We start from the raw sequence: 27,903 nt of genomic DNA, 5'->3' as shown, positions 1-27,903 counted from the left end.
TGAACCCTTTATTCTGAATCTTCTGTTGTATTTTATTTAGTTCTATAAATGTGTCCAATTTAAGTGTTTTAGGTTAGCAGTTTAAATTTTAAAAAATAATTTTGAATTTTGAACAATATTACAGAATTGTGCTCCCAAGCAATCGGCTTCAGACATTGCAAAAGCAAATATTATAAGGTGCAGTCTACACAAATAACCATTTTAAGAGTGTGTGTGTAACAATCAGGTCACCTGCTAGGTAATACTTTCCATTCAATTATCAAGTATATTTTTCTGATTTATTGTATACAAAAAAGAAGGAAATTGTTTTACTGAAGAAAAGGTATACATTCCTAACCAAGAGGTGGCAGTATTAACACCAATTCAAACATGAAATTATCTGCCACTTGTGCAATTTGCATTAATTACCATTTGTGATAATGTTGAAAATGTGATTGCTTCTCATTAATCACATTCTGTAACTGAAACCTGAAACAGAAAAGGCTGGACATTAATATCCAGCTAAATGTCATGGTGAATTCTACTCCTTACAAGTCAATCAAAACACGGCTCTGTCATCTCTTATACCACCCTTTGTCTTGTCCAAGAGATATGAGATTCTTGTTCTCCACAGCAGCAAACCTGCCTTGCTGGAACCGTGATTTATGGCCTCTGTGTCAGATCCCAGGCGCAATGCCCCAAAGATCAGCCATTTTTCATCCGTGGCACAACACCGCCCCCCATTGGCAAGCCCGTGGGACAACACAACGTTTTCTCAATTAAGGGTTTTTAGCGATTTTATTATCTCAACATAATCAAATCTTGACATAATTTAAGATTACTCCCCCCTCCCCTCCCCTCCCCTCCGTCCTGCCAGTCCCATTACCCCAGACCATCACTCCATCATTCCAGTACAGGAAGTGCCACTGGCTACTCTTGCACTCGCCACCTTCATAAGCAACTCAACCTCAAATGCAAAATCATTTTTTACTGCTGCATGACAGACACATTAATCATATAAAATAAAATACCCCATTAATTTCGCGAGGGGAAAAAAGGTAAGGGTAGGTTTGAGTTGTGTCCACACACATTTTGACATGCAAGGTTCTGCAAGGTGAGTGGTCGGAATCACAGGCAGACTCGCACACACAAACTCCCCCTGCTGTTAGGACCGCAGAGCGACATCACCCCGCAAGGAAGGACTCCTGGAGTGGCCTCACACTAAACAGGTCACAACTGGATCTAAACACCTAATGGTAATAAATTAGTTTCTCAAATTTGCATCCTACCATGTCTATAACCCAAAACTAATCGCTTTCATGATTGTTTGTGATCATTTCTATACCTGCCATTTACTTTAACCGCCCCATTTCATATAACCAAATACACACACAGACATACACACACACCCTATTATCCCACCCCATATTCTACAGACAATGCCAAACACTGGAACAGGAATTCCATTCCTTGTCGTCTTCCTGCATCACTTGACACTTGTTAAAAAGGGCTCAGATATCAAGTAATAAAAAAAGCATTAGAAAAGCCTCATATTGGCAGTATGGATTCTTCAGAGAGTATAACACATGTTCTTCTGAAACGAGAGGCACACCTCACAGGAGCGAGTGTCTCACAGAGGCCACTTTACGACAATCTCGCCTGGGCACCATTCCAGCCCCAGCATCGAATCCAAGCTGACAATATCAGTCCCATCAGTCCATCTGCCTATGAGGTAATGTGAGAGCGTCCGCCGTTCAGGTCCCCACCCACTCTGGAAAAGTGGGAGGAGTCTGTGGTCCTCCTCAGACTCCTCAGATGCGCCTGGTCTTCTGCCTCTTGGCCTGGCGTTTGGCCTCATCCAGGGCCATGGTGTCCCCGCCGGCCTGGGCCAGCCCTCGGACCCCCTGCACCCGGTTCACCAGCTGCAGCAGGAAGGGGATGACCTGGAAAACACGGCCCGCACACCGCCCGTAACTCTCACTGCGCGCACCACACAAAAGCACTGCGCAGCGCGACAGCAAAGAAAACCAGCATTACGACAAACGGAGAGGGCGCAGCACCGAACATGGTGAAACCGCAGCAGCTGAGACACAGGAGAAGTTAATCAGTTAATCAGGAGAGTTTAACCCAGGCAGGCAAAGGCATGCGGGGCTCACTGTACCTTCTCGTGGTTGTAAGCAGCCAGGAGCAGGAGCAGCGTGAGGGGCAGGGCGATGTAGGAGCCCTGAGCCACGTCCTGGTCGGGCACTTTGCGCTGAGAAACACACCCACTGCGTCAGTTCACACGGTACAATCAATATGCACGGACGGGCAAAGACCTACAAAATTACTGCGTCTATATACAGCAATCAAAATGGTGCCGGTGTAGGATGCTTTGTAAGTGGCCTAGAGGCATATAGTTTACAAGTAATAGAGGCAAGAAACATGTGTTTATGTGGGAAATACATAAATCCAAATACATATACTTCCACATACATGTACTTCCAACCCAAAGAGGCTAAAAATGTACTGGTGATCCATTTAGTCCATTAGGAATGTCAGCTACAACATATGCCTGCTGATGGCTGCTACACCATTAAATTATTTTAATACATTTTTCTTTTGACGAGCAGAGGTATATATTTACATGCACAGTAAAAGCATTTGTTAATTACGTTTCAATTTCAGGTCAATCAATTTATAAATACTGAATCATTTTTTATTCACCTGAATTGGTCAGTGCAGTGATAGCCGACTGCACGGTCATGTGTAATTCAGTACTTACGGTGGGGTTAAAGGTCAGAGTGACATGTTTGTGATATCCTGTAGCAGTGAAGGAGATCTGGGGCAGAGAGAAGTCGTACTGCGAGCGGGACAGGGTGGAGTCCAGCATCAGCACATAGCTCTGCAGAGAGGGGGAGAGGACACAGCCAAACCAGAGTCAACGGCCAGCACTACTGACCACAGAGGGGTTCTTAATGCACTTTCATATAGCCTAATGCTCACCAGCGACTCTCTGATTTCAACATTCACAAGCACATTTTGTCTCAACAGATCTCATTTCATTCTGCTGCGCAGTGAAATAAATTGCACTTATAATTCTAATGGGAACCAAATAGCCTCACAATTGATGTCACACAAAAAGTGAGCAAAATTCTCCTAATGTACCCGAGGGCTACACAATCTCAGATGGTTAAGACGGTCACCTCCCAAAGAGAGAACAGCATTTCATAGTCATTCCCAAAATCTTCCCCAGTCCAGCCCCAAGGGGGGTGATGCTAACGGGACCTACCAGCCCGTCCCGCAGCAGCGGGGTGAAGTGGAAGAACAGCGACTGGCCCAGGGACACGGTGTTGATGGGGTTGTCCAGGTTATCACTCTTATACAGCTTCACCTGTGTTTGAAGGAGTACGAATGTTCGCATCACTTCCACACAAATTTCAAACACACGGAATTACACAAGCACAAATCAGACGGCCATTCCTTAATGCAATCTATTCAGTATACAGCACCAAGCAATGCAGTAGAGTTCAACTATGGGGCTGTTGTGTCACCCAACTTGTCACGCGCAAACTTCCCAAAAGTCTGCAGTCCGTGGTCAGAGGTGATGAGTAGGCGTTTAATTACACGCAATCTTCCAGCACACTCTAAATTCATCAGGTCAAGCACAGTTGTGCAACATATTGTGAAACTCTGAGATGGACTAAGCCTAAATGCTGCATTTAGAGATGGCTGTAAATGAACTGACTCAATATGTGCTTAACATTTGCTCCCATGAGAACAGGCACGTGAACTAGAGCGTGGCTTGTGGTCTGTCTCTTCACTTAGCGGGTGAAAGTGGGTCACTGGATCCACTGGATTCGTTTCCAGCGGTTCTGCGGCGCTGACGGGTGAAACGTGAGAGCCCTACCCAGAGAGTGGGAAGGTGCTCTGGGGAAGTGATAACGTTTCCACTCAGGTCAAACTGATTGATCTGCCTGAAAGCGATGATGTTCACGCCCTCGATGTCACTGCTCCGCACCTACGGACGCACGGCAAAAGCCAGAGTTCAGCACCGCAGCGGTAAACACAGGCGAATGCACCGCGGCCAATGATTTACCAGAAGCTCTCACCTCCACAGATCGGTGCTGGGGCAGGGCCCTCTCTATGTGGTCGTTACCTTCAGCCCTCAGCTGGATCAGATATTTACACCCGGGCTGTGAAAGATAAAGAGAGTGACTATAAACACAACGCCAGGGCAAAACAACAACTCTACACCGCACCAACTGCCACTGCAGCAGGAAAAAAGAGAAGGCAGAACACATGCCTGAACAATTAAAGTTTACAGAGCTATGAAATAACAAACCAATTATTTTTTATCTCGCTCAGTTTAAATGAGACGTTTAATTGCGACGTGGGGATGTCCTCACAAACACCCCCCAGCCCTGCCGCTCCGGCTCACCAGCAGCCCGCGCAGCCTGAAGCGGCCCTCCTCGTCCGTCACAGTGTCCTCGCTGTACAGGCTGCACTCTCCCTGGCCCACCGCCTCCACGGACACGCCCTGCTCCGCATCGCCGCTCAGAGACTGCACAGCGCCGTAGCAACTGCAGGGGGGGGAGGAGGGGTCGCACTGAGAGGCCCATACGACGCCGCTCTCTCAATCGCTACATCCCGGCCACAGGGGGGCGACCCCAGAAACTAGACTGAGAAAGTGTGTCCCTCGCAAGCACGGGTCCCCGTGGTCCTGACCGTACCTGTACGCGGTCTTGTAGCCGGCGATGGCGATGTTGAGCGTCTGGCCTTCTTCCACCTCGATCATCTGAGAGGCAGGCTCAAAGCGGAACTCCTTCATCATGGGCTTGAAGTAGTACTGACCGGGGCTCTGAATGACAGGACAGCACAGCACACGTTAGGAAATCTAAAGCCTGTTAAATTCACAGAACCGGCTGTATGAACTGGACCAGGGTTCAGCAGGGCCAGATGGATTCTGAGGCTGCAGATGAGAGCTGGATCGGGATGTACCAGGTTGTTGAAGGTGAGGAGGCCGGATTCCTGGGTGAGCAGGTTAGAGCGGAACTGTCCTCCACTGAGAGAGAGCAGGACCCCAGAGAGGGGCTGACCATCTTCTGCCTTAATCTAAGAGAAACAAACAGAACGGAACACCCAGCACTGCCATTAATGCACTGTAACACTGTAAATCACAACAAAAAGCTTCTGAACATACACTAACGGAGAAGGAACACTTTTGGAAAGGATCACCTACGGCACCATCATGCCCCAAAATAATGACCCTTTTAGAATATGAAGAATATTGAGGCCTTTGGGCTTCCTGCAGTCATATTTATACTTTTAAAAAAAACCTAAGGAAGATACTGAACAGTGACGGCATTTCCGATACACCCTTCCATTCCAATGATCTTTGTCATCCACAAAAGCCCAGACAGTATATTGTGACTCCTCAGACTACCTCGAAGGTGACTCCTGCCAGGGCGAAGGCCTTGAAGTCTCCCTTTGTGCCCTCCACTGGCGTCAGCACGAAGCCCTCTTTGCCGGCGCTGACGTCATACTCCCGGTCACTGTGCAGCGGCCCCACACTGGGAGAGGAGAGGCGAGAGACGCTTAGCCGTACCAGAGCCGCCACGCTCTAGAGATATACCTTTGCAGCTGCATTCGGGTCAGACTCAGCTCATATTACTACATCTCGGCATTTACACTGACTGGGATTGCGCAGTTCTGGGATCTACGATTAGCAGCTGCACATGTACTTTCATAAGTATATGAATTACAAAATCACTGATATCATGCAGCTCACAGCAAAATGATTGTTAATAAGCATAGTCCATTTAAAGCCAGAGGACTGGTTGAAGGATGCGCAGTTGGCTGGATAGACAGGCCTGTGGTACCTGTATGCTCCCTTCTCATTGGTGGCCACAGTGATGAGGGGTGTGGCTGCTCCTCTCTCACTGATGGATATCTCCACACCCTCCAGTTCAGGGGACACCTGTCCTTCCAGGAACAGTCCGGCCCGCCCGGCGATGTCCACCAGCCGTCCTGGGCAGCCATCTGTCAATAGACAGCATAAGGAATTAGGAAAGCACATTTCAACGAATCAGACCCCCTGCCCCAGTCACATGACACAGGAAGTCCTACCTCCAGTGATGGTGGCCTCCACTTCAGGGGGGTAGAAGAGAAGCTCCTTGGAAGAGGGTGTGACGGTGACCTTCTCCCCAGCCCTGGAGTAGGGGACAAGGAGACAGGAAGAGAGGAAAGCCTGATAAACTAACCATGTGTGCTGTCCACCCCTCTAGTACACCACCCATTCCAAAATAATGCACCAGAAGGCACTTCGAAAGCACTTTCTACAATCTTTCTGATCTGGAATACGATAGAACAATGTGCTATCTGTCTAAAATGCAATGAAATGAGGCACAATTATCAAACACGTCTAATCAATATCCCTTTGCAAATACCTGAAGCGCTCTCGTACTGCCAGCCATATGAACCTGTTTTAATAACAGTAATGAAACAGTCCCTGTAGCGTGGCCCTAACTAGTTTTTGTAGCACCAGTTGCCAGGCTGTTGATCCCTCTCAGAGATGGCAGATTTAGGCAGGGGGCAGCGTGGCAGTACCTGGCCCAGTAGGAGAACTCGTAGTGAAAGGGCCCCTTCAGGTCCTCTGCTTTCTCCTGCACCGGGGGGCTCTCCTTGCCCTCCTCCTCTCCCCGCCGCTCCCTCTCCTGCCTGCGCAGCTCGATCTCCTGCAGCTGCTGCTCCTGCCGCTGCTCTTCCTGGGACCGCAGGGGCCCCAGGACCAAGGCCGGTTCGCTCTCAATGGAGGACCTGAGGGAGACCGTTCATCGACCGTTAATCAAACCTTCAACAGCAGCTCCGCAGGACGAATCAACCCTTCTCACAGAAGCCATCTTACCAGCGATTTTATTGTGTTTGCAGCATGACTGAATTTATCGCTGCACTGAAAACATATTTCACACGTTCTACAACAGTGTTCCAGTTTTCCAATAGTCTAGTATCTTTAAGCATGTAGGTGTTTGTAATTGCTTTCAAAACCTCACTTCTACCCATGCCAATTCCTGGCACATAAATATATCAGTAAATACAGAGCTCCTTTGATTCATAACACATTTCATATTTGATAACAGTGGACATCGATTGGACAGCATATATGTGAGCATGCATTTAAAACATGCATATCTACAAGCCATACACTCCACTGGTGTGTATGCCCAAATTACAGTACTGTAGCAATCTTGGAAAAGAACTGCAGATATGACAATGCTAAAAGTGCTTTTCACAACTATCTGCTGATATACGACTGATAGCATGTTATCTAGTATGCCAATCATAGCTGCTATCTCACCGCAGTGATGCACTCACTCTTGGCATTTACTGCCGATAAAGAAAATGAAAGCTACAACAGAATTTTTAAGGGCGCGGTGCTTCCTGCTCTCTTCAGTCATGTCCTTAAATAAGGGCCCACTGGTGAGGAATGAAAATGTTTTAAGGCATTTACTGTACTTAACTACACAGTCAGTAGCACGATACTGAAAGAAAGTGCACATCACAACCGGCAGCCCCAGATTAGGATGCTTATTTATTTATTAAATGTGTATTCACATTCAGTTGCTAGCAGTAGTCTTTGCACCATGCAGACTCAATTGCACTGTGTCCTTTGGAGAGAAAAAAAATGCTTCCGTAATTCTTGTGGAAAAATACCAGACAATTCACTCTCTCCTGCAGGGTATGTAAAAGCAGAAAACTTTCACTTCTCGGAAAGAAGTGAATGCCAAAGTTATTTTAGGCCCTTCTCATGTTCTAAATGATTGGATGCTTTCTTGGCTGCTGAGTAAATTTACTTGGCCTGAAATAAAATATATGAAACATGTGAATTATGTAATTTATGTAAACTGTATCTTACTGATTTATTCTCTATAATTGGGCGTGCTTCCCAACACATACTTCACAAACAGAGTGAATTAAAGGCTGCTGTAACCTGTGAATGAAAACCCCAAAGCAATTTCGCACACTAAATTAATTTTCAGTCTCCTGACAGCCTGCAAAATTTCTGTTGAAATATAAATGAGCAAACAGCTTGTTTAAAGGGAGCCACAAATTTCAAGACAGAGAGAGAGAGAGAGAGAGAGAGAGCACCCACACCAACACAACTAATAAATGAACACGTTCACCCTTCTCCCTTATGCATTCTGGGCAAAAACAATGAATGAAAACAACAAACTAAAGCAACAAAGACAGCTGACAGCTATTCTGCTGCGTTAGTTTGTTTTGTCTTCTGTGCGTGGTTGAACTAACAGTCTCTCTCACTCATGAGAAAATCACCACAAAGGAATGATTAGTCACATGACAGAGCAGCCATGCTGTGATTGGCCACTCACTTGATGGTGACAGTGACATCCAGGATCTTGTCAGTGGTGATGAGTCCGGTCATGTGGTGCCTGACTGCAGTCAGGGTGAGGATGCTGGGGGCGGAGCTAAAAGAGACACACTGTGAGCCCTCTGCTGCTCTCACGGTCAGTACCGCGCAGTCACTGCCAACTTGGACTACGATACATGTGCGAACAAGCAACACTGCTTAAAACTGTATTCTCAATAAACACAACTGCTGTAAGACATAATAATGAGACCGTTTAACGCATAGATTTCAAATAATACTTACGTGTCATAGGTGTAATAATCTTGCTCAAACTGGTGGCAGGATCGTGGGGTCACTTTGTACACACCTAGCAAGATGTAGAGCCATTAGCTGAACGGTCAGTCACATTCAGACGGTGAAACAGTGTGTGTGTGTGTGTGTATGGGGGGGGGGGGGGGGGGGGCTCGTACCTGGCTTTGAGAGGCAGAAGCGGTTTACTCCCTTAGAGAGGTTGTAAATTCCCACATTCTCAGGCATGCTGTCGTCTTGGAAGAACTCCTGTCGGGGAACAGGAGTCAAACCAATCATGCTGAGCTCTTACGCTCGCCAGCGAATGTATGATGTGGCAACGGGGGAGCAGGGCACTGTGGGTACTGACCAGAGTGATGGCGTGGGAGAGGGAGCAGCGCAGCATGTAGCCCGTCTGTCTGAACTCCACAGTCGGCACGTCCGCGTCCAGCACCTCCACCTCCACCGACTTGTGCTTCCAGCACCACTCCTCATGGGAGATGCTCACTGGCAGAGACAGACCCAGAAAGCGCAAACACTCAGGACTCCAAAAGGCCAAATCAAGTGTGCTTTATGTCCATTCAGTTCTGCTAACTAAACTGGGAAGGCTAAAATGATGCGCGTAGTAGCATAAGCTTTCTAAAAATGATTTTAAACACCATCGTCTTACCTTTGTACTTTCCAGGAAGGACGTTGTCGAAAGCGAAGGCGAGAGACTCGGCCTTCTCCAAGAGCTGCACGCTGCGCCTCTCTCCCTGTCGACTGACAGACTGCAGGGTCACCGTCAGGTCACCACAGGCCACTGAAAGATGTAAAGGGGTCTGGGGGTTAGGGTGGGGCTCAAGCGGAACAAGCACGACACATTCACTCATCTCCTCCACTGACACCGGTACGGAACACCAGAGGGCCGTCGCATGGCAGCTAGAGGAAACGTACCCAAGCAGGTGACCTTTCCCGACACGGAGGCCATGAACTGCGTGAAGTGCACGTCGGACAGAGGCCGGTCGACCAGGGACACGTCCAGAGACTGAGGCTGCAGCGCCAGGCCGGCCTTCACTTCCGCGTCCGGGAGGGAGACCTGCGCACAGCCAGAGGAGGCCGAGCCGTGAGGCCTTCTGCACGAACACGGAACAGAGCGCAGGCCAGACTGCCTGAGGATTTAAGCGCTACCTGGATGCTGTAGTCTCCCGGCCTGGCCTGGAAGCAGAAGGCCCCCTGGGGGTCGGAGTCGGTGGCGCGGCCGGCGGCTTTGTCCTGTCCGCGGGGCGTGAGGGTCACGCGGTAGCGCCCCTGCTGCTTCATGCCCTCGGGCAGCCGGGTGATGGAAATCTGACCGCACACGCTGAACCTGCGGAAAACGCGGATACCGTTATCCCTGAATTGAAGGGCTCTGAAGAGGCATGCGTTTATTAGCATTAGCCTGCCCTCACCCTGCTGTGATGATGTCAGGCAGCTGAGGCGTGTTAGGGGCAATCTTCACAGTGATCGGCTCAAAGAACATGAGCTCCTTGTGCGTGCGGATGGTGTAGGTCCCAGCTGTCATGTTCTCCAGACGGAAAGATCCGTCCTCTTTGGTCAGCACTGAAAACCAGACACAGCACTTTCAGATAAATATAAGCTGGAATTTTGCCACAGAAGTAATACCTGAATGCTTGGACTTGCAGTAATCATCCAAGCGTAAGCCGGTAAGAGAGGACACACAGAGTAAGGGGCTTGGGTGCTCACCCTTGATCTGGTTGTTGAGGGTTACCGTGGCATCGGGCACGCCCTCCCCGTCAGGGCTGTTGAGCACCCTGCCGGTCACAGAGAAGCCCATCACACGGAAGATTGGCTGAGGACAGAGGAGCAGAGCGACATATGACACATCCACAGCTTATATACCACGCTTCACCACTACAACCACACCCCCTCACAAGCAGGAAGGCTTCAATTTCATATAACGGCAAATGCACACAGAGGCAAAAACCCTGCCATAAGCCAACACCTCGGGATCCAGGATCTACGACTAAACTTACTTCCAGTTTTAAGCTGTTGTGCTCCACCTTGAACTCCATCCGTGATGGGGCAACATCAAAGGTGATTCTCTCTCCCCGGTAGAAAGGTATCTGGAACAAAGGAAGGTCAAATCAAGTATAACTGAGACAGGAGGATGGGTTACACACTAAAACTAAAGCCACTGTCCTCGTTCATCCTCATGGTGCGGACACATATACACACAGAATTGGGGAACACACAATATTGTCACTAATGACTTTACAAACTGATTATTCAATTAAGAATAATGAGGACTGGTGCAGCAAATAGCCTTCTCACAATTGGAACAGGTTGAGCACAGCATATGATGGCAATGACAGGCTCGCTGGTTGGAAGACAGCATGTGTGGTACAGCAGTTTGAAAGTGTAAGAGTGTGCTAACGGAAGCATGCATCTCACCACTGTGTACTCTCCGCTGGCCAGAGAGGGGAAGGTGAAGGTGCCATCTTCCCGGGACAGAACACTGCACAGGTAGGACAGGGAGTCTTCGACTGACTGAGAGCCCTCCACGGGGGCCGTGCTGCACCCCGTGATGTCCTGGAACACGCAGAGATTAAACACAGGTCAAAGCACTGCCACAGGAAGCACAGGTCAGAACACTGCCACAGGAAACACAGGTCAGAACACTGCCACAGGAAACACAGGTCAGAACACTGCGACAGGAAACACAGGTCAGAACACTGCGACAGGAAACACAGGTCAGAACACTGCCACAGGAAACACAGGTCAGAACACTGTGACAGGAAACACAGGACAGAGCACTGCCACAGAAAAAACAGGTCAGAACACTGCCACAGGAAACCATTCACAGGTGCTCCACTGTACCCACACTTAGTTTCTCATCATGATATATGCAGCTATCTGTGAAATGCCTCACACAGATAAAATGTAGCAGTTGTTTATATAAGACCTTCCGCCCACCCCCATCACTAAGAACCCTCACCTCTTGCTTGACAGTGGCTGAGAACAGCAGAAAGGTGACCTCTTTCATGGGCTCTCCATCGCTGCGCACCTCCCCGGACACGTCGTACCCTCCCACCACTAGGTGCGCTGCGGCAGGGGCGTTGGCATTGGACACGTGCACCACTGTTGCGCTCTGAAGTGAGGGGGGAAAAAAAATGTAAAACATGAAACCTCAACAAACACACATACACTAGTAGCACTGAAATATTTAGGATGAAGAACCTTGCTTAGTGATAATGCATAAAGCTCCAGTGAACAGCAGCTCAAAGACTGTTACGTGTAGAAACACTCACCTGCTCCAGAGTCCATGATGCATGGGCTGCAGTGATATCATAATTTCCTGGCAGAACTTTAAAGAAGGTGTACCTGTCAGGCAGTAACAGAAGAAGTGGAATATGCAAACAATCAAAAAGGGGAACACAAAAGAATTGTAATGGGAACAATTCAAAATGTAATATAAGGACATAAGCATGTTTTATAACAGGAAAAGGCCAAGTAACACATTTAGGCTCATCATTAAAACCCTGCTGTAACCCTAGCTAGAGTGAATGGAAGTAAGCAGGTGTGGTTGTGCTCTGGGAGGTACTCACTTTCCTCCTGGCTGTGTGAGCACGGTCTGCAGGCTGGATTCAGCTCCAGCTCTGCGCAGGTTCACCTCCACCCCAGCCGGACCCAGCTGCTGCCCTTTACTCAGCACCTGAAGCCACAGAGACGATTAGCCCAATGGAAATATCATTCAGCTTTCCCCTCAGGTCCAGTCAGGGGACATTTACATCTCTTTGAATGGCATTAGTTCCTCTCACCGTTCCCAACACAGAGAAGCCGGTGAATACGAAGTTAATGTCTTCTCCTTTGGTGCAGATGTCATTCAGACCATCCACATGGAGATCTACACTGGTAGGCTCTGAAAACAGGTAGATGGCATATGTTAAATAGTAGGCAGGGAAATACACAAAAACAAAACCCTTTAAGAACAGACAGAGCTACCTACCAAAGCTCCACCCAAGTGGTGGTTCAATCTTCAGGATAAAGTCTCCCTGTACATAGAAATTTTCAAATGAGTACATAACATTGGGAATAGTTTTAGTGCAATTAATGCATCTTTTCTCACAGCACATAACCCAGGGCCTTACCTTGTCATAGAGAGGGATCATAAAGTAGCCATTGATTGGAGCACAGTCTGTCTGGTACTTCAAGGAGCCTTGCTTTGTGTATAATTTTATCTGATGGGTAAACAAAACAGAGCACGCAATTCACCAACAGTCTATTTGTCCAACAAGTACATAGAGTCGTTAAATAAAATCAAGCACGCACAGCACGCATCTCTCAGACCAGCAACTTAGAGAAGCCCCCCGATAATCCTATTACAGCCATGTGTGGTCCCCGCTACTGTGTCAGCACACTGGGGTTTAAGGTAGGAAATGTATAAACAAATGGGCCCAAAACCACTTAAGCAACAGTGAGAACACTATGCGTGTAGCTTACGTAAATATATTTAAATTATTCCGCATCTCCATGAATGTGGTCAGTTTAATTTGCGAGCTATTTAGCCAGTTATGCGACGTAAGCAGTTGTCGTTCTGCTTTATGCTATAGTACGATTAGACTGTGTACAAGTTCACGAACGTCACCCAGCTTGAAGCAAATGAGACAATTAGCCATTTCACCTTAACGGTTTCAGATTTAGAAAAATACCACGTTAGAACCTCGATATAACGTTAGTTTTATACCCCGAGTTTTATTTATTTTTTTCGTTGTTTATGCAACGAATTTTGGAAACAAGTAAATGATATAATGTGCTTCATTCAAACCGACTAGACAAAGATCAGGAATCCTACCAGCGAAACCACTCACTACCCCGGGCCAACTTCTCACCTCGATTAGTGAGTAATTGATTTCCACCTCCGACTTCACGAATCCACCGCAGCCCACAACGATATCATCCGCTTTAAGGGCGGTCAAATGGGAAGCCAATACACCTAACAAAATCCACAGTACGCCCATGCCTGATTATTTATTATCAAATACACCAGCACTGACTAGGTAATATTCCCGTTTCTCCTCTTAGCTGTCAAACCATTAAAGCACGCTGCTGCCGGTTCCGGTCGTGAAGGTCTCGAGATTCACGGGAGTTTTCATGGAGTACGAACCTATCCAGCAGAAAAATTGGTCACGACATCTGCTGGTGAGGAGGTAACATCGCCCACCTTGTAAATACGTCTGCATCGAAAAAGAAGCCTACGTTTCCAACGTAAAACAGTTCTACAAGCGTCCACCATTCGTAAATACGCTTCTCTAAAATAAAATAACCTACCAAAGTACCGATATGAAAATTATTCCAAGTTGCAATGAACAATTAACCCGTCTGTCACGAAAATGGGACCGTTTTAAAGCAACGTTACCCATATTTCCTTAATTTGTTCATGTAGTTTTGTCTGTTTTTTCTTCATTTTGCCAAATCAAAACCGGTTGCATTCCTTCCATCTTCCAGCTGTAACTCTGACGTTATAAAGAGGTGGAAAATCCAGGTTCAGAAAGTCAAAGTCGACTCCAGTATTTTGTCTCAGACTGGATTGACTAATTTTTCAGACAGTAGGTAGACATAATTAGTCAACCGGCTGAGTTCATGGGTGAAAGAAACACATTGCAGGACTTTCTGACCCCTGGGCTTTCCTCCTCTGGCCTTATTCACACACAATTACAATGGAGCCTATTCATGATTTGTCTATAGAAAGTTGTCTACTTAACTGAAATGTTTCAAATTATTGTTTTGTCAATGTATGTAGTAGTACAGTTACAACCAAATGTCTTCATCTTCTTTCAAATAGTCTCCATTGCAGCAAGTTCTGGCTGGAGTAGGTGGGACTTCTAATGTGGACTGCCTGGATACCAAATGTACACTACAAATAGCTTGCCTACATGCAATATGTTTACCAGAAGAAATAAAATGTCTTCAAATGATGTCATCAGTTTAGTTGCCAAAAAACTGTGAGTATAATAAAGCTATACAGTACAGAAAAAAACTTAAATCTTAAATTATGTTTGTTAAATGGATTTCAAAGTTGGAGTGACAACAAAGTTATTTTATGTTAAAACTGCATCAACGGTGTAGTCAAGACACACAGAAGAACTCTTGCCTGTGGAACAACATAAATACTTTATTAATTAATAAAGAACTCCTGCATCAAGCATGTATGACTTTAATCTGTTGAAGTTAAAATGTGTGGCTATAGTGTGCTCTTTTCCTGAAACATCAGTGACATTATTAAATATACATGGGGGACGTCTCATTGTAAATGTACTCCTCTCAACCACATCAAAAAGAAATATATTTAGACAATGTATTATATGTATTATATTTCCATTCTGTGATTTCTTGGAAATTTCTCAAGGTTTTTATGTGGTTGGAAATCAAAAGCCCTTCCCAGTTCTATTTTGTAAAGGTTAATCCTTTATGAACAAGACAGAAGTACTTTGTGTACTGAATTGTGATTTAATTATTCTCTATATTTCTAAAGCTCAGGCATATTTGTCTCCCATTTCATTATAGGAAGTCATTTCTTTGGCCAGTAGACCGGCTGAACTTCCCAGAAAAAAAAAAACAGACAAGTCAATGTTTGTGGGAAGGTAAGTGTCTTTTTACAGTTATCTCTGTGCCATTAAGCTATAATCGAATGCCTACTCTTAAATAGTGTGGTTTGCCCATTTTGTATGGAATGAACTGTACACAGGAGATATTGTGCAAGTGCCTCACAGCCTGTTCTGTTACTCAGGACACCTTTCCTTACCCTTGTTACTGTTTGAGCCATTTTCCCATTTTTACCCACAACTTAATAAGTCTGTAGCAGCATTGGGGAGTTGTTGCAACAACTGGCAACAGCTCTGTAGGCAACAATGTTTCTGAGTGGTGTTGCATAAGAAAGCCATAGCCATAACTGTATAATCACACTTAGCTGCATGAATCATCCATGGGAAGATTACAAAGGTTCCTCTATCTGCCCACAATCTAGCCTACGCAGTGCCAATTCAGGACTCAGTCAGTGACGTCACTTTAACACATATTATAGGCCTCTTTTTCAGAGTGATATGTTCTTACCACCAATCCAGGTCCATGGAGGTGAGACCGATATATCTGCCTTTTTTAAGGGGGAAAAAAAACACATCAAGAAAATAGCCATGGCTCAAAAGAGCAAAAGACTGGCTGTCATAATTAGCTATCAACGCTGACAATGAAAAACAACAATACCAAACCCTCTGTATTGTAGGTTACAAAGAACATTTATCCAAAAGGGTTAATTAAAAATACTTAATTGATTAATGTATAATTATTTTCTGTTTATTTTAGGCCAGTCACTTACAGAACTGTTAGGCCAAATGTTAAATGAGCCAAAAATTTCATGAGAGAGTATTAGAAGTATTAGCCTCTGGTAAAACTCCACAATCATTGCAATTACTATATCTCCAGCTGCTGTGACAGAGTAAGAACATGGACAAAAGATGATTCATGAGTACAGCACATTATCAGCCTGTTGCATAAAACCTTATAGCTTTATACCGTACAAACTTCAGAAGCCATTGAAAATAATGTACACACAACATAACCTAAGCTTCACTTTGTTCACAATTTGTGATTAACATAGACAAAATATGTACCCTGTTTGCTTTCTAGGAACAAAGAGAAAATCACAATGTAGGAGACAGATAAAGAGCAGGGGTGGAGACACCAGGAAGAGAAGCAAGCCTTTCTATAGGTCTGGCAGGCCTGTTCTCAGACCAGGCAGAGTGGACACACCCTGCATCACAGCCGTGACCCTGAGGAAAGAGAGAGAGGGGACGGGAGGGACAGGGAACAGAGAGAGGCCAGTAGGGGGAGGAAAGGGCAGTCCTGGAACAAGAAATGCACTGACTCACAGAGTCCTGCAGGATGTGTCAAGTAACAAACATAGAGAAAGGATGGTTTCTGGAGCTCAGCCACACAGACGGCTACATGGCTAATAGCAAAGACTCAGATGGAGGGGAATAGGGGGCTAGTATTCTGGAGGAAGAGGGAGCTGCATCAGATGAAGCTGAAAGCAGGGTGGTTTTCAGTGCTGCCCATAGTCCACAGAGCCCCATTAATGAGGCAGAGAGACCCTGCCATCTGAGGAGAGGTATGGCCTTGTCTGGAGACACAGACAGCAGCTACGACCACTCGGACTAGGAGGGTGAGCAAAAAGCAGAAGAGAGCGCCTTACCTAGTGATGCTGAAGAACAGACAGCTGAGCCCACAGTCACCCACACTGGAAACTGTGCAGGTAAAACGTCAAATCCTGAAGGAAATCTTGAAAGCTCCTGAAAGCCCTTGAGGTGGGAAATCACCAACTAAATCTCACCTATAACCTTGGCAATCATTCACAGCCGGACAGGGTAGTTGGTGTGATTGATCCTGGCTGGCCTTTCTCACTTTATCTTACAGATTACATCTGCCTGTCTGGCAAGGTATATCAATCAGGGACAATCTCAGAGACAGGACAAAGGTTTTTCTACAGCAAAGCACAGCTTGTCAGATACTACTTCTCTTCAATGTAAATTAAAAATCATGACTGAACTTTCTCCAACAAAAATGAGGGCTGTACAGTTTTGTGCCGTTGAGCTACATTTAAATAATATATATATTTTTTATTGTCGGCAATATTGTTTCATTTATTGCACATTTCTGTTAAAAATCAACATGGTAAAAGAGGAATCGGATATGCAAAATATTTTCTGGAAAATGTAAATGTTTATTTTAAATTTACATTTCAAATGTATATTTTTCAAATGAAATAAACATTTGGTAGAAAAATCCCTAATTATTTTATGTTAGTGGATATGTCGAATGATAAAAAACGTAAAAGTATCAAAAATATTTCATTGTGCAAACACAGGAAAACAACACTCAAAGAAGCAAGGAGCCTCCATCCACTGTGCTCTTCAGCAAGGTGTAAACGAGGCAGTGACTGAAATACATATTTGGTATAAAATTTATGCTGGGGAACACAATCCCAAATACTATGAAGGCAGCTTTCAGACCCGAGGACAGTATCCTCAATAAGTACACCCTTACAATTAGCAGTGCCCAAACAGTCCGAAAGCACAAGAAACGGCTCAGATATATCGCCACAGTGAAAAGGGCCCAATTCAGTGACTCGTTGTGATCCCGATTCCCCAGTTAAGAAACGAGAGAGAGAATTCATAACGTGCATTATCAGTGTAAATCCTCTCAAAAGCAAAGCCATTTCCCTAGTGTACTTCGATTTATAAGGAAGCCTGTTTCCTTCAGTGTTTGTACTGACTGGACCCAACTGTTTTTCAATTTGTGAAAGACAATAAAATGGTTTTGTTTTTTTACACAGTAGCCTTTCGCGTAACATAAAATCTTTTATATACTAATAGACGTTAAAGTGATTTATATGTATATATATATATATATATATATATATATATATATAAAGTCCTTCCTGGAAGGAAAACATGATAATATCCCCGGCATACTTACGAACAATAACAGAACCAAACCAGGTTAAGTTACAAACAAAAAAGATAAAGAAAACATTTAAGACATGTATTAAAAATACAAAATAAGAATATGATAATCAAACCAGTTAGTGGTATAATGGTAAAAGAGGGTAAATGTATTGGTCCTTGTTTCAGACCTGTAGGTGATTCCTGGGAGTCCAGCTGTCAGCACTCAGACCTCAGGGACCCTCATCTTTGAAAAGACCAGTAGACCGCGCACGAATGTGACTGATGTTAGTTCGCTTTGGGTCAGAGCGATGTGCAGTTAAGGCTGTAGCTCTGTGGCCGGTCTCCCTGCTCTCCGCACAGGCCTGGTCTACCCGCCTGAGGCCTGCGTGCGTCACACGTGCGTGGCGGAGACCGGAGGCTGCGCCAGGAACACCCCCCCGGGGTCGTCGTGGTTTTGGGCGCCGCGGTTACTCTGGCGGTCCCTGTCCGCGTGAGACTGCACCCCCGCAGACCTGACGGACGTCCTCTGCGCCTGGCACAGCTTCTGGATCAGGAAGCGCTTGTCTCTCCCTTCCTGTGGAACAGAACGGGAGAGGACAGGTGTATTGCCTCCCTTTTCTCTCGCTCCTGCGTGACGGCGAGCCTGAGACCGAGCACTCACCATGGCTAGCTGCTCCCTCAGCTGATCCACCACACGCTTGTGGGCTCCAGCCAGCGCAATCACGTAAAACATGGCCAGGCTGCAGACGGCACACAACACAGCACGTCAGGGTCAGCCACAGTCAGTCAGGGCTGTACAGTGTGACAACACTGTCCCATTTAAGATTAAAAGATCTAACGTGCCAACATAAAAAATAATCCTCAAGCAACCGTTTGACAAGTTGATTCAATTGAGTTTTATCATTATAAATGCTACATCTCTAGGACTCGAAGTTCAACATGATTTATCTTCTCAGACAGACAATTGCCTGCATTATGGGAGATGAATTTCAAGTCATCATTATCATTCCACAGCGATATTCATTTTCGTTTTATAACAGAGCCTATTTTGTAATTTGTCACAACATTCATCTGTCATAATATTTTGTAATTTGTCACAATTTTTAAATCTGTGCTACAAAGTTTTTGAACTGGCACCACTGCTTCTGGCAAGTAAATGTACAGCCCTGTCTGTGTAGAGGAAAGATAGCAGCACCGTGAACACAGAACAGAGCTAAACCCTGCTCATGCTAAAGCTGCCTCAGGACTCACCACGTAACCACAAAGAAGGAGACGGCGAAGGCTTCTGAAGACAGGGCGAAGAAGAAGGTGGGCAGGCCCCCGGGCAGCTGGGACACCGCCTCCGGGACCACCTCCCACGACTTGGTGTAGTTCATGAAGGGGCCGCATGCGCGGGAGGAGTTTATCCTGAGATAAGCACAAAAAACACGTTTAAACGGTACTGCACTGTGCGATTCTGACTGGCGCGCACACACACACACACACACACATGCGCGCACACAGGATACTCACTGTGCGATTCTGACTGGCGTGCACACACACACACACACACACACATGCGCGCACACAGGATACTCACTGTGCGATTCTGACTGGCGTGCACACACACACACACACACACACATGCGCGCACACAGGATACTCACTGTGCGATTCTGACTGGCGTGCACACACACACACACACACACACATGCATGTGCGCACACGCGTGCACACAGGATACTCACTGTGCGATGCTGGCTGGTGCACACACGCACATGCAAACCCACACGCACGCACGCGCACACACACGCGCACACACACACAGACACGCACATACACACACACACACACACAGGGTACTCACTGTGCGATGCTGACTGCCACACACACGCACACACGCACACACACACACACAGGGTACTCACTGTGCGATGCTGACGGCCACACACACACACACACACACAGGGTACTCACTGTGCGATGCTGAAAATCACAGGCACGCAGGCCAGCGCCAGGCCAATCAGCAGCACCACCAGGAAGAAGAAATTTGAGCTGGAGGCCCGGAAGGGGCGTGTGGCTGGCCGACAGTTCTTTACCAGGGTCATCTGCACAACAGACACACTGTCACACTACAGCAACCAGGGTCATCTGCACAACAGACACACTGCCACACTACAGCAACCAGGGTAATCTGCACAACAGACACACTGTCACACTACAGCAACCAGGGTCATCTGCACAACAGACACACTGTCACACTACAGCAACCAGGATCATCTGCACAACAGACACACTGCCACACTACAGCAACCAGGGTCATCTGCACAACAGACACACTGTCACACTACAGCAACCAGGGTCATCTGCACTACAGACACACTGTCACACTACAGCAACCAGGGTCATCTGCACAACAGACACACTGTCACACTACAGCAACCAGGGTCATCTGCACAACAGACAGACTGTCACACTACAGCAACCAGGATCATCTGCACAACAGACACACTGTCACACTACAGCAACCAGGGTCATCTGCACAACAGGCACACTGTCACACTACAGCAACCAGGGTCATCTGCACAACAGACACAGTCACACTACAGCAACCAGGGTCATCTGCACAACAGACACACCGTCACACTACAGCAACCAGGGTCATCTGCACAACAGACACACTGTCACACTACAGCACGCATCTTCAACACTGCAAACAGACTGACCGTGGCATGGAAGTCACAGCACTCAATCAAAAACCATTTAATCAAAAAATAACATCAACAAAAGCTGGAAGAAAACAGGATTAATACTAAACTTATTTTGTTGAGCTATGCATTTCTGTCTTTTCCAAGACTGCAGTAGTGACAAAGGCACTGAACCTTTTTGATGTAGAAGACGATGAAGTACTTGATGGTGCAGATGGCTGGGAGCAGGGGACAGTAGAATGTGCCGATCCAGCAGATGGTCTGGCCGTACACAATCTCAAGCACATTCTGGGGAATGGCAAACTCCTGCTGACCCCACCACTTGGCCAAGCCGCAGTCACAGTACGTCACAATCAGCCTGAGAGAGGAAGCCACAGTCAAGCAGGCACACACATCTCTGTCCTGAATGCCCTTCGCACTTTGACCTCTGAATGTATGGCCATTCGAGGTGATAAAGGAACTTACTTCCTTGGAAACTCTACAAAGATGGTGACGGCGCCGATGATGATGAAATCGAAGATCGTGAGTTTGTACATCTCCTGACCCACGCGGGACTCCCAGCACTGGCAGAAGGATAGAGGTCAGGGAGAAAGGTCAGATGGCCGTCAGACTCATCGCCTCCCCTAACGCCCTACCCCAGCTAAATCACTCATCCCTCCCAACTTTCTCCCTTGATCCCATTCGCCCTCATTCCCTCGCTCACCGGGTAGTCGGAGTGCTTGTATTCACAGGGACAGTTGGGTCCTAAATCGCAAGTGATCTGAGACCAGAGGGAGAATAGCAGAACCCCAATGCTGGCCAAACGCATGAATACACACCTGGACAAAAACGCAAGACAGGAACACCATCAGCCAATGCCAACCAACAGCCACACTTATATTTCCACTGTTATTCAGAGGACATAGACTGGCTTTCATTTTCTATTCGCCCAGATCTGACGTGGACTGCACACATTGGGGGTGCTGAGCCCCACCTCATCAGTGTGAAGCGAATCTCAAAGGCAGGAGAGTAGTCCTCAAACTGGATGATGAGGGTGAACATGAGCGGGGTGATGAAGTTGGCCAGAGTGATGACGATGGAGGGGAGGTACTCAAAGATCAGTTTCAGGACGAAGTTGGTTGGTGGATGAATCTGGGAAAAATAAAACAAGCACCATTACATGGACCCACAAGAAAGACACCATGCCTGAAGAAGTCAACTGGATGGTGTTCTAAAATCAATGGGATAACAGTGCCTTCAAATCAACTGGATACAGTGACCTCAATTACACATGAATGAACAGGGTCAGTCTAAAGCAGTGGTCTCCAACCCTGGTCCTGGAGAGCTACAGGGTCTGCTGGTCTTCATAGTGACTCTGAACTTCATGAATCAATTAGAGCAGTTGATTACACAGTTAACTCAACTCACCTAGTGTCTTGGGTCTCAATCGGGTGCTGATTTTAAGGGAAAAAAAACCAGCAGACCCTGTAGCTCTCCAGGACCAGGGTTGGAGACCACTGGTCTAAATTGACAATAGAGATATCTATTAAATCAAGGTAAAGTTTTGAGTTTTGCACCTGGGACTCCTGTGAGCAGATGGTGGCCCTGTAGATGCTATAGAAGCAGGCAGCTAGCACGGCCACCACGAACAAGTTGAGGACCAGCCGCAGCACGTATATCCGGCACTTTTCTCTGCGCGTGCGGTCGGCGATCTTCTGCTTGATCCGCTCCTCCTCCAGGTCGGTCTGTGGAGAGGACGCAGGGTCAGAGCGAGAGGAACCGTGCCTGCTCAGCTGCACCCCCTCCCCTCCCCTCAACAGCACCACCTCGGGACTCACCTTCAGCTCGTACAGCAGGCTGCTCTGCTTCAGCCGGGCGGCGGTCTCGTTGGTGATGCAGAAGTCCCAGCCGGCGAAGATCTTGTTGCAAAAGCTCTGGAAGCGGTCCTCATCCTGCACCAGATTCCTTTTGAAACCGGCCGCCGACCTGTGGGTCAGAGGAGACCAGTGACCCGCTCTGACCAAACATGCGGGCGTGAGCAGCAGACGGCTCTGCTCTGGCCCCACCGGCCTTCTCCAGTCGCTCAGTGTTCATGCATGGCACCTTTCCTTTAGCAAAGGTCCATCCCTGTCCTACCCTAGATGAAGGCATAGCCTAGCAGGACTTTCATGTCATGTCAAACAGCTGGGAAGTGTTGATAGCTTTGTAAGTCAGCAATATATAGTTGAACACAGCACATAGTGGATATTGGTGGCAATCATTCTGGCTAGTACCTTTTCACAATCCAAATGAGACTCAGGAAGAGGTAGGTAATAGTGACGAGCAGGTAGGCCAAGGGGAGATTATAGGAGAACTTAGGGAAATATATGGATTCCACCTTATAGTAGCCGTAGAAGAGGTAGGTTTCTTCCAGAAAGCCCTGTATAACATGAAATAACCAGTAGATTATATACAAACAATGTACACATAGCTGTGCACATACAATTCTGAATTAACAAATTAAGGTATGGTATGTACCCTTAAACTTAATCTACAGTACACAATCCATGTATTTTCTAGAATATATTCTACAGCGATTTACAGTTTTTCAAAGCAAGTTAAGGATGCAACTTGACTATGATCAATGATCTAATCTGTTGATCAACAAACCACCAGGCACTCATATTTTTTTCTCATACACATATAAATACTGTAATATATCAAAACTATTCTAGAACGCTTCGGAACCTTAACTACCATTCCATGTTTCTGCCTAACACCTTATCTGACTAATAAAATCTATCAACTTATATTTCATGTGTTGCAAAAAAAACTAACTAGGAAACAAGGAATTTCACAGTGTCTCCAATAGCAATATGAGTAAAAAGCTGTAAAAAACATTATGTATTGTGACACAAAAATAATTTAGTTTCACAACAACATACCCCAGATAAAACAATCACAACGAAGCCATTCTTGTACATTTTCAGAGACACAATCCCACCCCAACAGACAATGTGTCTATTATCTGGAATCAGCGGTACATACCGTCCCTGACAGTAGGTCTGTGATATACTGATGGAACACAACCAGTCCACGACGAGACGTGCTGGGGTAGTTACTGCATTCATGTCCTGAAAAGCGTACCATACCATGACACAACACAATAAACCATACCTACAGGGTCAAATTCCAGGGAATGAGTTTTGAGGGACATGCCAAGCATTTATGAATGAACCCTGTGAAGGCCATACACTTGGTGAAAGCTGGGTATGTAACATAACACTTTCCTTGGGCTTATTCTTTACAGATAATTACAATAAATCATTTTAAAAAGAGAAATGGCAACAAAGATGAAAAACAAAGATGTTCATTCAGAGAACAGACCTTCAGCCCTTAAATGCCCTGCACTCTTTCACATAATCTTCAAAAAAGCAGTCAAACACAGGCAAGATAAGATATTAAAGAAACCCAACCCAAGTTCAAGATACAAAACAGAAAACAGTATTCCAAATTTAATAACAAGATTTATGCATGCGTTATATTTGCATTCCCCTGTAATTCTATGATGGTTGAAGATGAAATGGTTTTAACTGGTTTTAGTCATCCGTCCTTTAAAGGGACATCTATGCTATGTGATCTTTGGACAGATTCTTACCTGTCTGGACTTTTGCCCAGCCATTTCCCATTCTGACTGAACAAGGGGGAGCAGGTCCTTACCATTGTAGAGGTCGAAGGTGGCGTTTCCTGAAGTATGGGGTGCGATGATGATGGGCAACATGATGAAGCAAAACATCAGGAGGAAGATGACGAAGTTGAGCAGCACCAGGAAGCGCAGGAAGGAGAAGTAAGACAGGATCCCAGTGCCAAACATCCCTGGGGAGCATGGAGGACAGGAGGATAAGAGTTCTGGGTCTCTCCATGCTTGAGCACTGGAATGGATGACTGAATCGACTTGGTATGAAATTAACAGCAGTTGTTTATCCTGACAAGCAGGTGGTCTTTATTAAAGCTCTGGTGGGCTGAGTTTAGGATGCAGGTGCAAAGACAGCACAACTCAGTTAGTGGACTGTGAACAAAAATGGTGGAAAGCTGTTGGAGCTTCCTAAAATATTTTTGCTATATTTTAATATTTTGTATGCTAAATATTTTGATTTATGCGTGTTCTCCAGGGACCAATTTTTCAAAACTTTTCATTTTGACCAAACTGATTGTTATCTCTGATTCTGTAATCTCCCATTTTGCAACGCAGAATCATTTCAATCTGAATGAGTTTTATCTTCTTTCAAAAGGCAAGAAGCCTTCATTATTCATGATACCCGCTATAAATTATGTACCACTTGTTTACGTTTTTGTAAATTCAAAGTTAAGGTCAAAACTTGTTCTAGTCAGGCTACAACAGGCCCAAAAGGACAGCAGATTAAGGCCTTTCTCCAGGCCTCTCTCGCCTCCCTCACCCTCTATGACGTGGATGTCTCCTCTCCACAGCTTCAGCCTTCTCAGCAGCTCCATACAGTCTTCCTTCAGCCTCTTCAGGGAGTGGTGTGTGTTCTGGCGCCACTGCTTCCAGCTGCTCAGGTCCCGAGCCTGCTCCATGCGCTGCACACTAACACAAAAAAACCCACGGGGTGTCAAGCCCAAGCCGTGGAGGGCCGCAGTGTCTGCGAATTTTGAGGCTTCCTTTAAATCAGCACCCAAAACAGCCAATGGAAACAAGGTGTGTGGGCTCTTTAGTCAGTAAATGACTTCAATGAATCATTGATGCTGAAACACTGAAAAGCAGCAGATACTGCAGCCCTCCAGGAGTCCAGGAGACTGGACTCTAACATCCCTGCAATAACCCCACTGAGCAGGCCAAGGCTAACATGGCTTAACCTCATCATACAGCACCCTTCACACCATACAAAAGTCAACAAAAACAAGGAAAAACTGCAGTTTTATGCACTGACCATTCACAAAAAAATTACAAATATTTTATTTCCCTTGCAACATTTTCTCAGGTCTCTTATTTACACTGTGTTCACTACTAAGTAGTAGGCAGTGCTAAACAGTGAGGCTGCAGAATCAGAATAGCCAGTCATTGAGACTCAGTGGAAAGTAATTCAATAACACTGGCCTCCCGCTTTGAAGGAAGAAAATGAGTGTCACGGAACTTGATCTCTACAGCAAGCAATTCAATACGGCCTGAGGACTGCTGTTGTCACAGCAAGCCAAATTATAACTGTCAAACACCGAATTAGATCATACACTGGGTGTAAATCCCAAGTCTCATAAAATGATTGTATAACTGAAATGTTATAGAAATAAAAAAAAACACACTTCTCCCCATCAACCACATTACACCCAATTGCAGGTACCATGGGGATAGAAAATACAGTACTTACTATATGATACCCAATAATTTCAAATATATATATATATTTTAAAGGTCACACACTTCTATACCAAACCTTGTATCTTAAAAGTGCAATAATAACGCTAAGCACACACATTAAGAACATAAATAACAGGAAAGAGACCTCAGAGGTGAGACAGACAGAGATGAAACTTTCTCACTTGTCTCTGCGTTTCTCCTCCATAGTCTTGGGCAGCTCGCAGATGAGCCTCTGATGAGCGACAGCCTTTGGTTTCTCCTCCACTTTGTCCCCTTTCCATTTCCAGCTGGAAGACGAGCTTAAGTGTCTGCGAGAGCTGCCTCTTCTCTTCGTGCTGCCTGTGGCTGAGGACTTCCTACGGTACAGGAGGGACTGGTAGCTGGGTAGCTGGTCCAGCAAAGGGTTACTGGAAGGACCCAGGCGTTCTGAGTAGAACACTACCAGACAGAGAGCAATATATAGACAGCAGATGTGATGAAACAGGCTAAGGCAGCTAAATGGCATTGACATCAACACATCTTCAACTTGAGAAAAGCTCATTTCACGTGCACTGTTCCACATTTTGTCCAAAAACTATAAACATGAAGATATTTTATAAAAATTAATATTTAAATACCAACAATTTTCTTTAACAAAGAGCATTTTAGCCCCACGTTGCTTTGTATCTAGTCATAATGAAATGTCTGTATTTCCATGACCACAGGTAATTTAAAAAATAAAATAAAAACATTGAATCTGGGGAGACAAAACTTCTCCCAAAGTCAAGCTGTTTGTTAAAAACACACACTACTGTAATGTTCTTCTGGAGTTTTGTCAGATAGTTACTCTCTGAATCAATGCAGACTACTACATGATAGACCTGGGCATCATCTGGAATAGCCTACGTTAAATAAATAGTACTTCTGCATAAATATCGTATTTTTATGTTATTATAATTTAGTGCATTCGGCAACTTCCATATAGCGCCGAACCTACTTCCTATTGTATGCCAGACTAAAGTTCCTGAAGTTCCCCCGAGAAAAACAGTAATTCGATTCTACTAGGCTATATTGTACAACATGTCACACCAAGAATTGTTCAGACTTCAGCCTTCCATCTACTAGCTAGATAGCATTACCGCAAGCTAGATAACACTTGGTTGTTCCTTTATGTAGACATTTACTAGCTTAATAGCCAGCAACAACAAACCCGCGATAAAACACTGAGAATCGTGAATTTATTTTTTATTTTTTGTATGACTAATCTTGCTAAACTGACTGACGACATAAATAGTTTCTAGTAGTACACTCTTTCGTCTCTGCCCTAGCACCTTAGCATGCTAGCGTACCTATCTGAACAGCTAAAAAGACTGCGCGGGACAAATTCGATTAACATTACAGAACAGGAAAAAGTCACTGACCTGAGTCAACGGAATCCATTCAGATGGTTTAATTGAGACTGTCAACCAGGTAAAGACGAAACTTCTGTTTTTTCTACTCGCACCAGTTGAGCGTAGCCTGCTTCTTAGAGTTGAAGCGCCAGCTATTTTCCCTTCCTGTGTCCCAAGGGACGTCACTACACTGCTCCCACAGACCTATAGACATAGACGAGCTACGACTAGATTTGTAAAACGCTCTAATGAATTATTACTTTTGAATGATTTACATGAATCTGCTAAATTTGACGTTCATATAGTATTGCAAACAAAAATATTTTTCATTAGGATCTGTAAGTCTTATGCGGACTTACATTCCTTAACCCTTTTTAAACTTGATTTCACAGTCATTACCATTCTACTCTACTCTATT

At 45.6% G+C, this 27,903-nt stretch overlaps 1 protein-coding gene and 1 long non-coding RNA gene across 2 annotated transcripts; one reads left to right on the top strand and one right to left on the bottom strand.

The window, feature by feature from the left end:
* Positions 1–758: 758 nt before the first annotated feature.
* nomo (nodal modulator) lies at positions 759–27,672 on the bottom strand. The gene is made up of 47 exons (XM_035404237.1): positions 27,516–27,672; positions 26,298–26,553; positions 25,199–25,347; positions 24,462–24,617; positions 23,790–23,875; positions 23,036–23,181; positions 22,601–22,748; positions 22,340–22,507; positions 21,757–21,914; positions 21,487–21,601; positions 21,249–21,346; positions 20,958–21,141; positions 20,053–20,183; positions 19,348–19,503; positions 18,758–18,836; positions 18,494–18,670; positions 13,486–13,620; positions 12,745–12,834; positions 12,603–12,648; positions 12,415–12,515; positions 12,202–12,308; positions 11,905–11,977; positions 11,592–11,744; positions 11,048–11,185; positions 10,630–10,719; positions 10,340–10,445; positions 10,045–10,195; positions 9,785–9,962; positions 9,551–9,692; positions 9,285–9,416; positions 8,985–9,121; positions 8,797–8,884; positions 8,630–8,693; positions 8,349–8,444; positions 6,568–6,777; positions 6,088–6,170; positions 5,841–6,000; positions 5,405–5,531; positions 4,960–5,073; positions 4,692–4,819; positions 4,400–4,541; positions 4,071–4,154; positions 3,869–3,979; positions 3,251–3,352; positions 2,744–2,863; positions 2,141–2,233; positions 759–1,922 (listed from the first exon to the last, which is right to left on the bottom strand). Exons 1-47 carry the CDS (start codon positions 27,532–27,534, stop codon positions 1,791–1,793), a joined length of 5,859 nt encoding a protein of 1,952 aa, XP_035260128.1. The 5' UTR covers positions 27,535–27,672; the 3' UTR covers positions 759–1,790.
* On the top strand, positions 14,514–16,351 carry LOC118220935. Its single transcript, XR_004764033.1, has 3 exons — positions 14,514–14,598; positions 15,161–15,237; positions 16,280–16,351. It is a non-coding gene; the product is annotated as an uncharacterized LOC118220935 (long non-coding RNA).
* Positions 27,673–27,903: the final 231 nt, after the last annotated feature.

The sequence above is a fragment of the Anguilla anguilla genome, chromosome 2, assembly GCF_013347855.1.
Source record: "Anguilla anguilla isolate fAngAng1 chromosome 2, fAngAng1.pri, whole genome shotgun sequence".
NCBI classification, from domain to species: Eukaryota; Metazoa; Chordata; class Actinopteri; order Anguilliformes; family Anguillidae; genus Anguilla; species Anguilla anguilla.
The sequence above is the reverse complement of the archived record's forward strand: the minus strand, read 5'-3'. Positions and strand labels throughout refer to the sequence as shown.

Excerpts from the sequence above, each read along its gene's own strand:
- nomo (XM_035404237.1), bottom strand. Across the intron at positions 22,508-22,600 it reads GCCTGCTGTACGAGCTGAAG|ACCGACCTGGAGGAGGAGCG; the intron begins GTGAGTCCCGAG and ends TCCTCTCCACAG. Across the intron at positions 21,347-21,486 it reads ACAAGCACTCCGACTACCCG|TGCTGGGAGTCCCGCGTGGG; the intron begins GTGAGCGAGGGA and ends TCCTTCTGCCAG.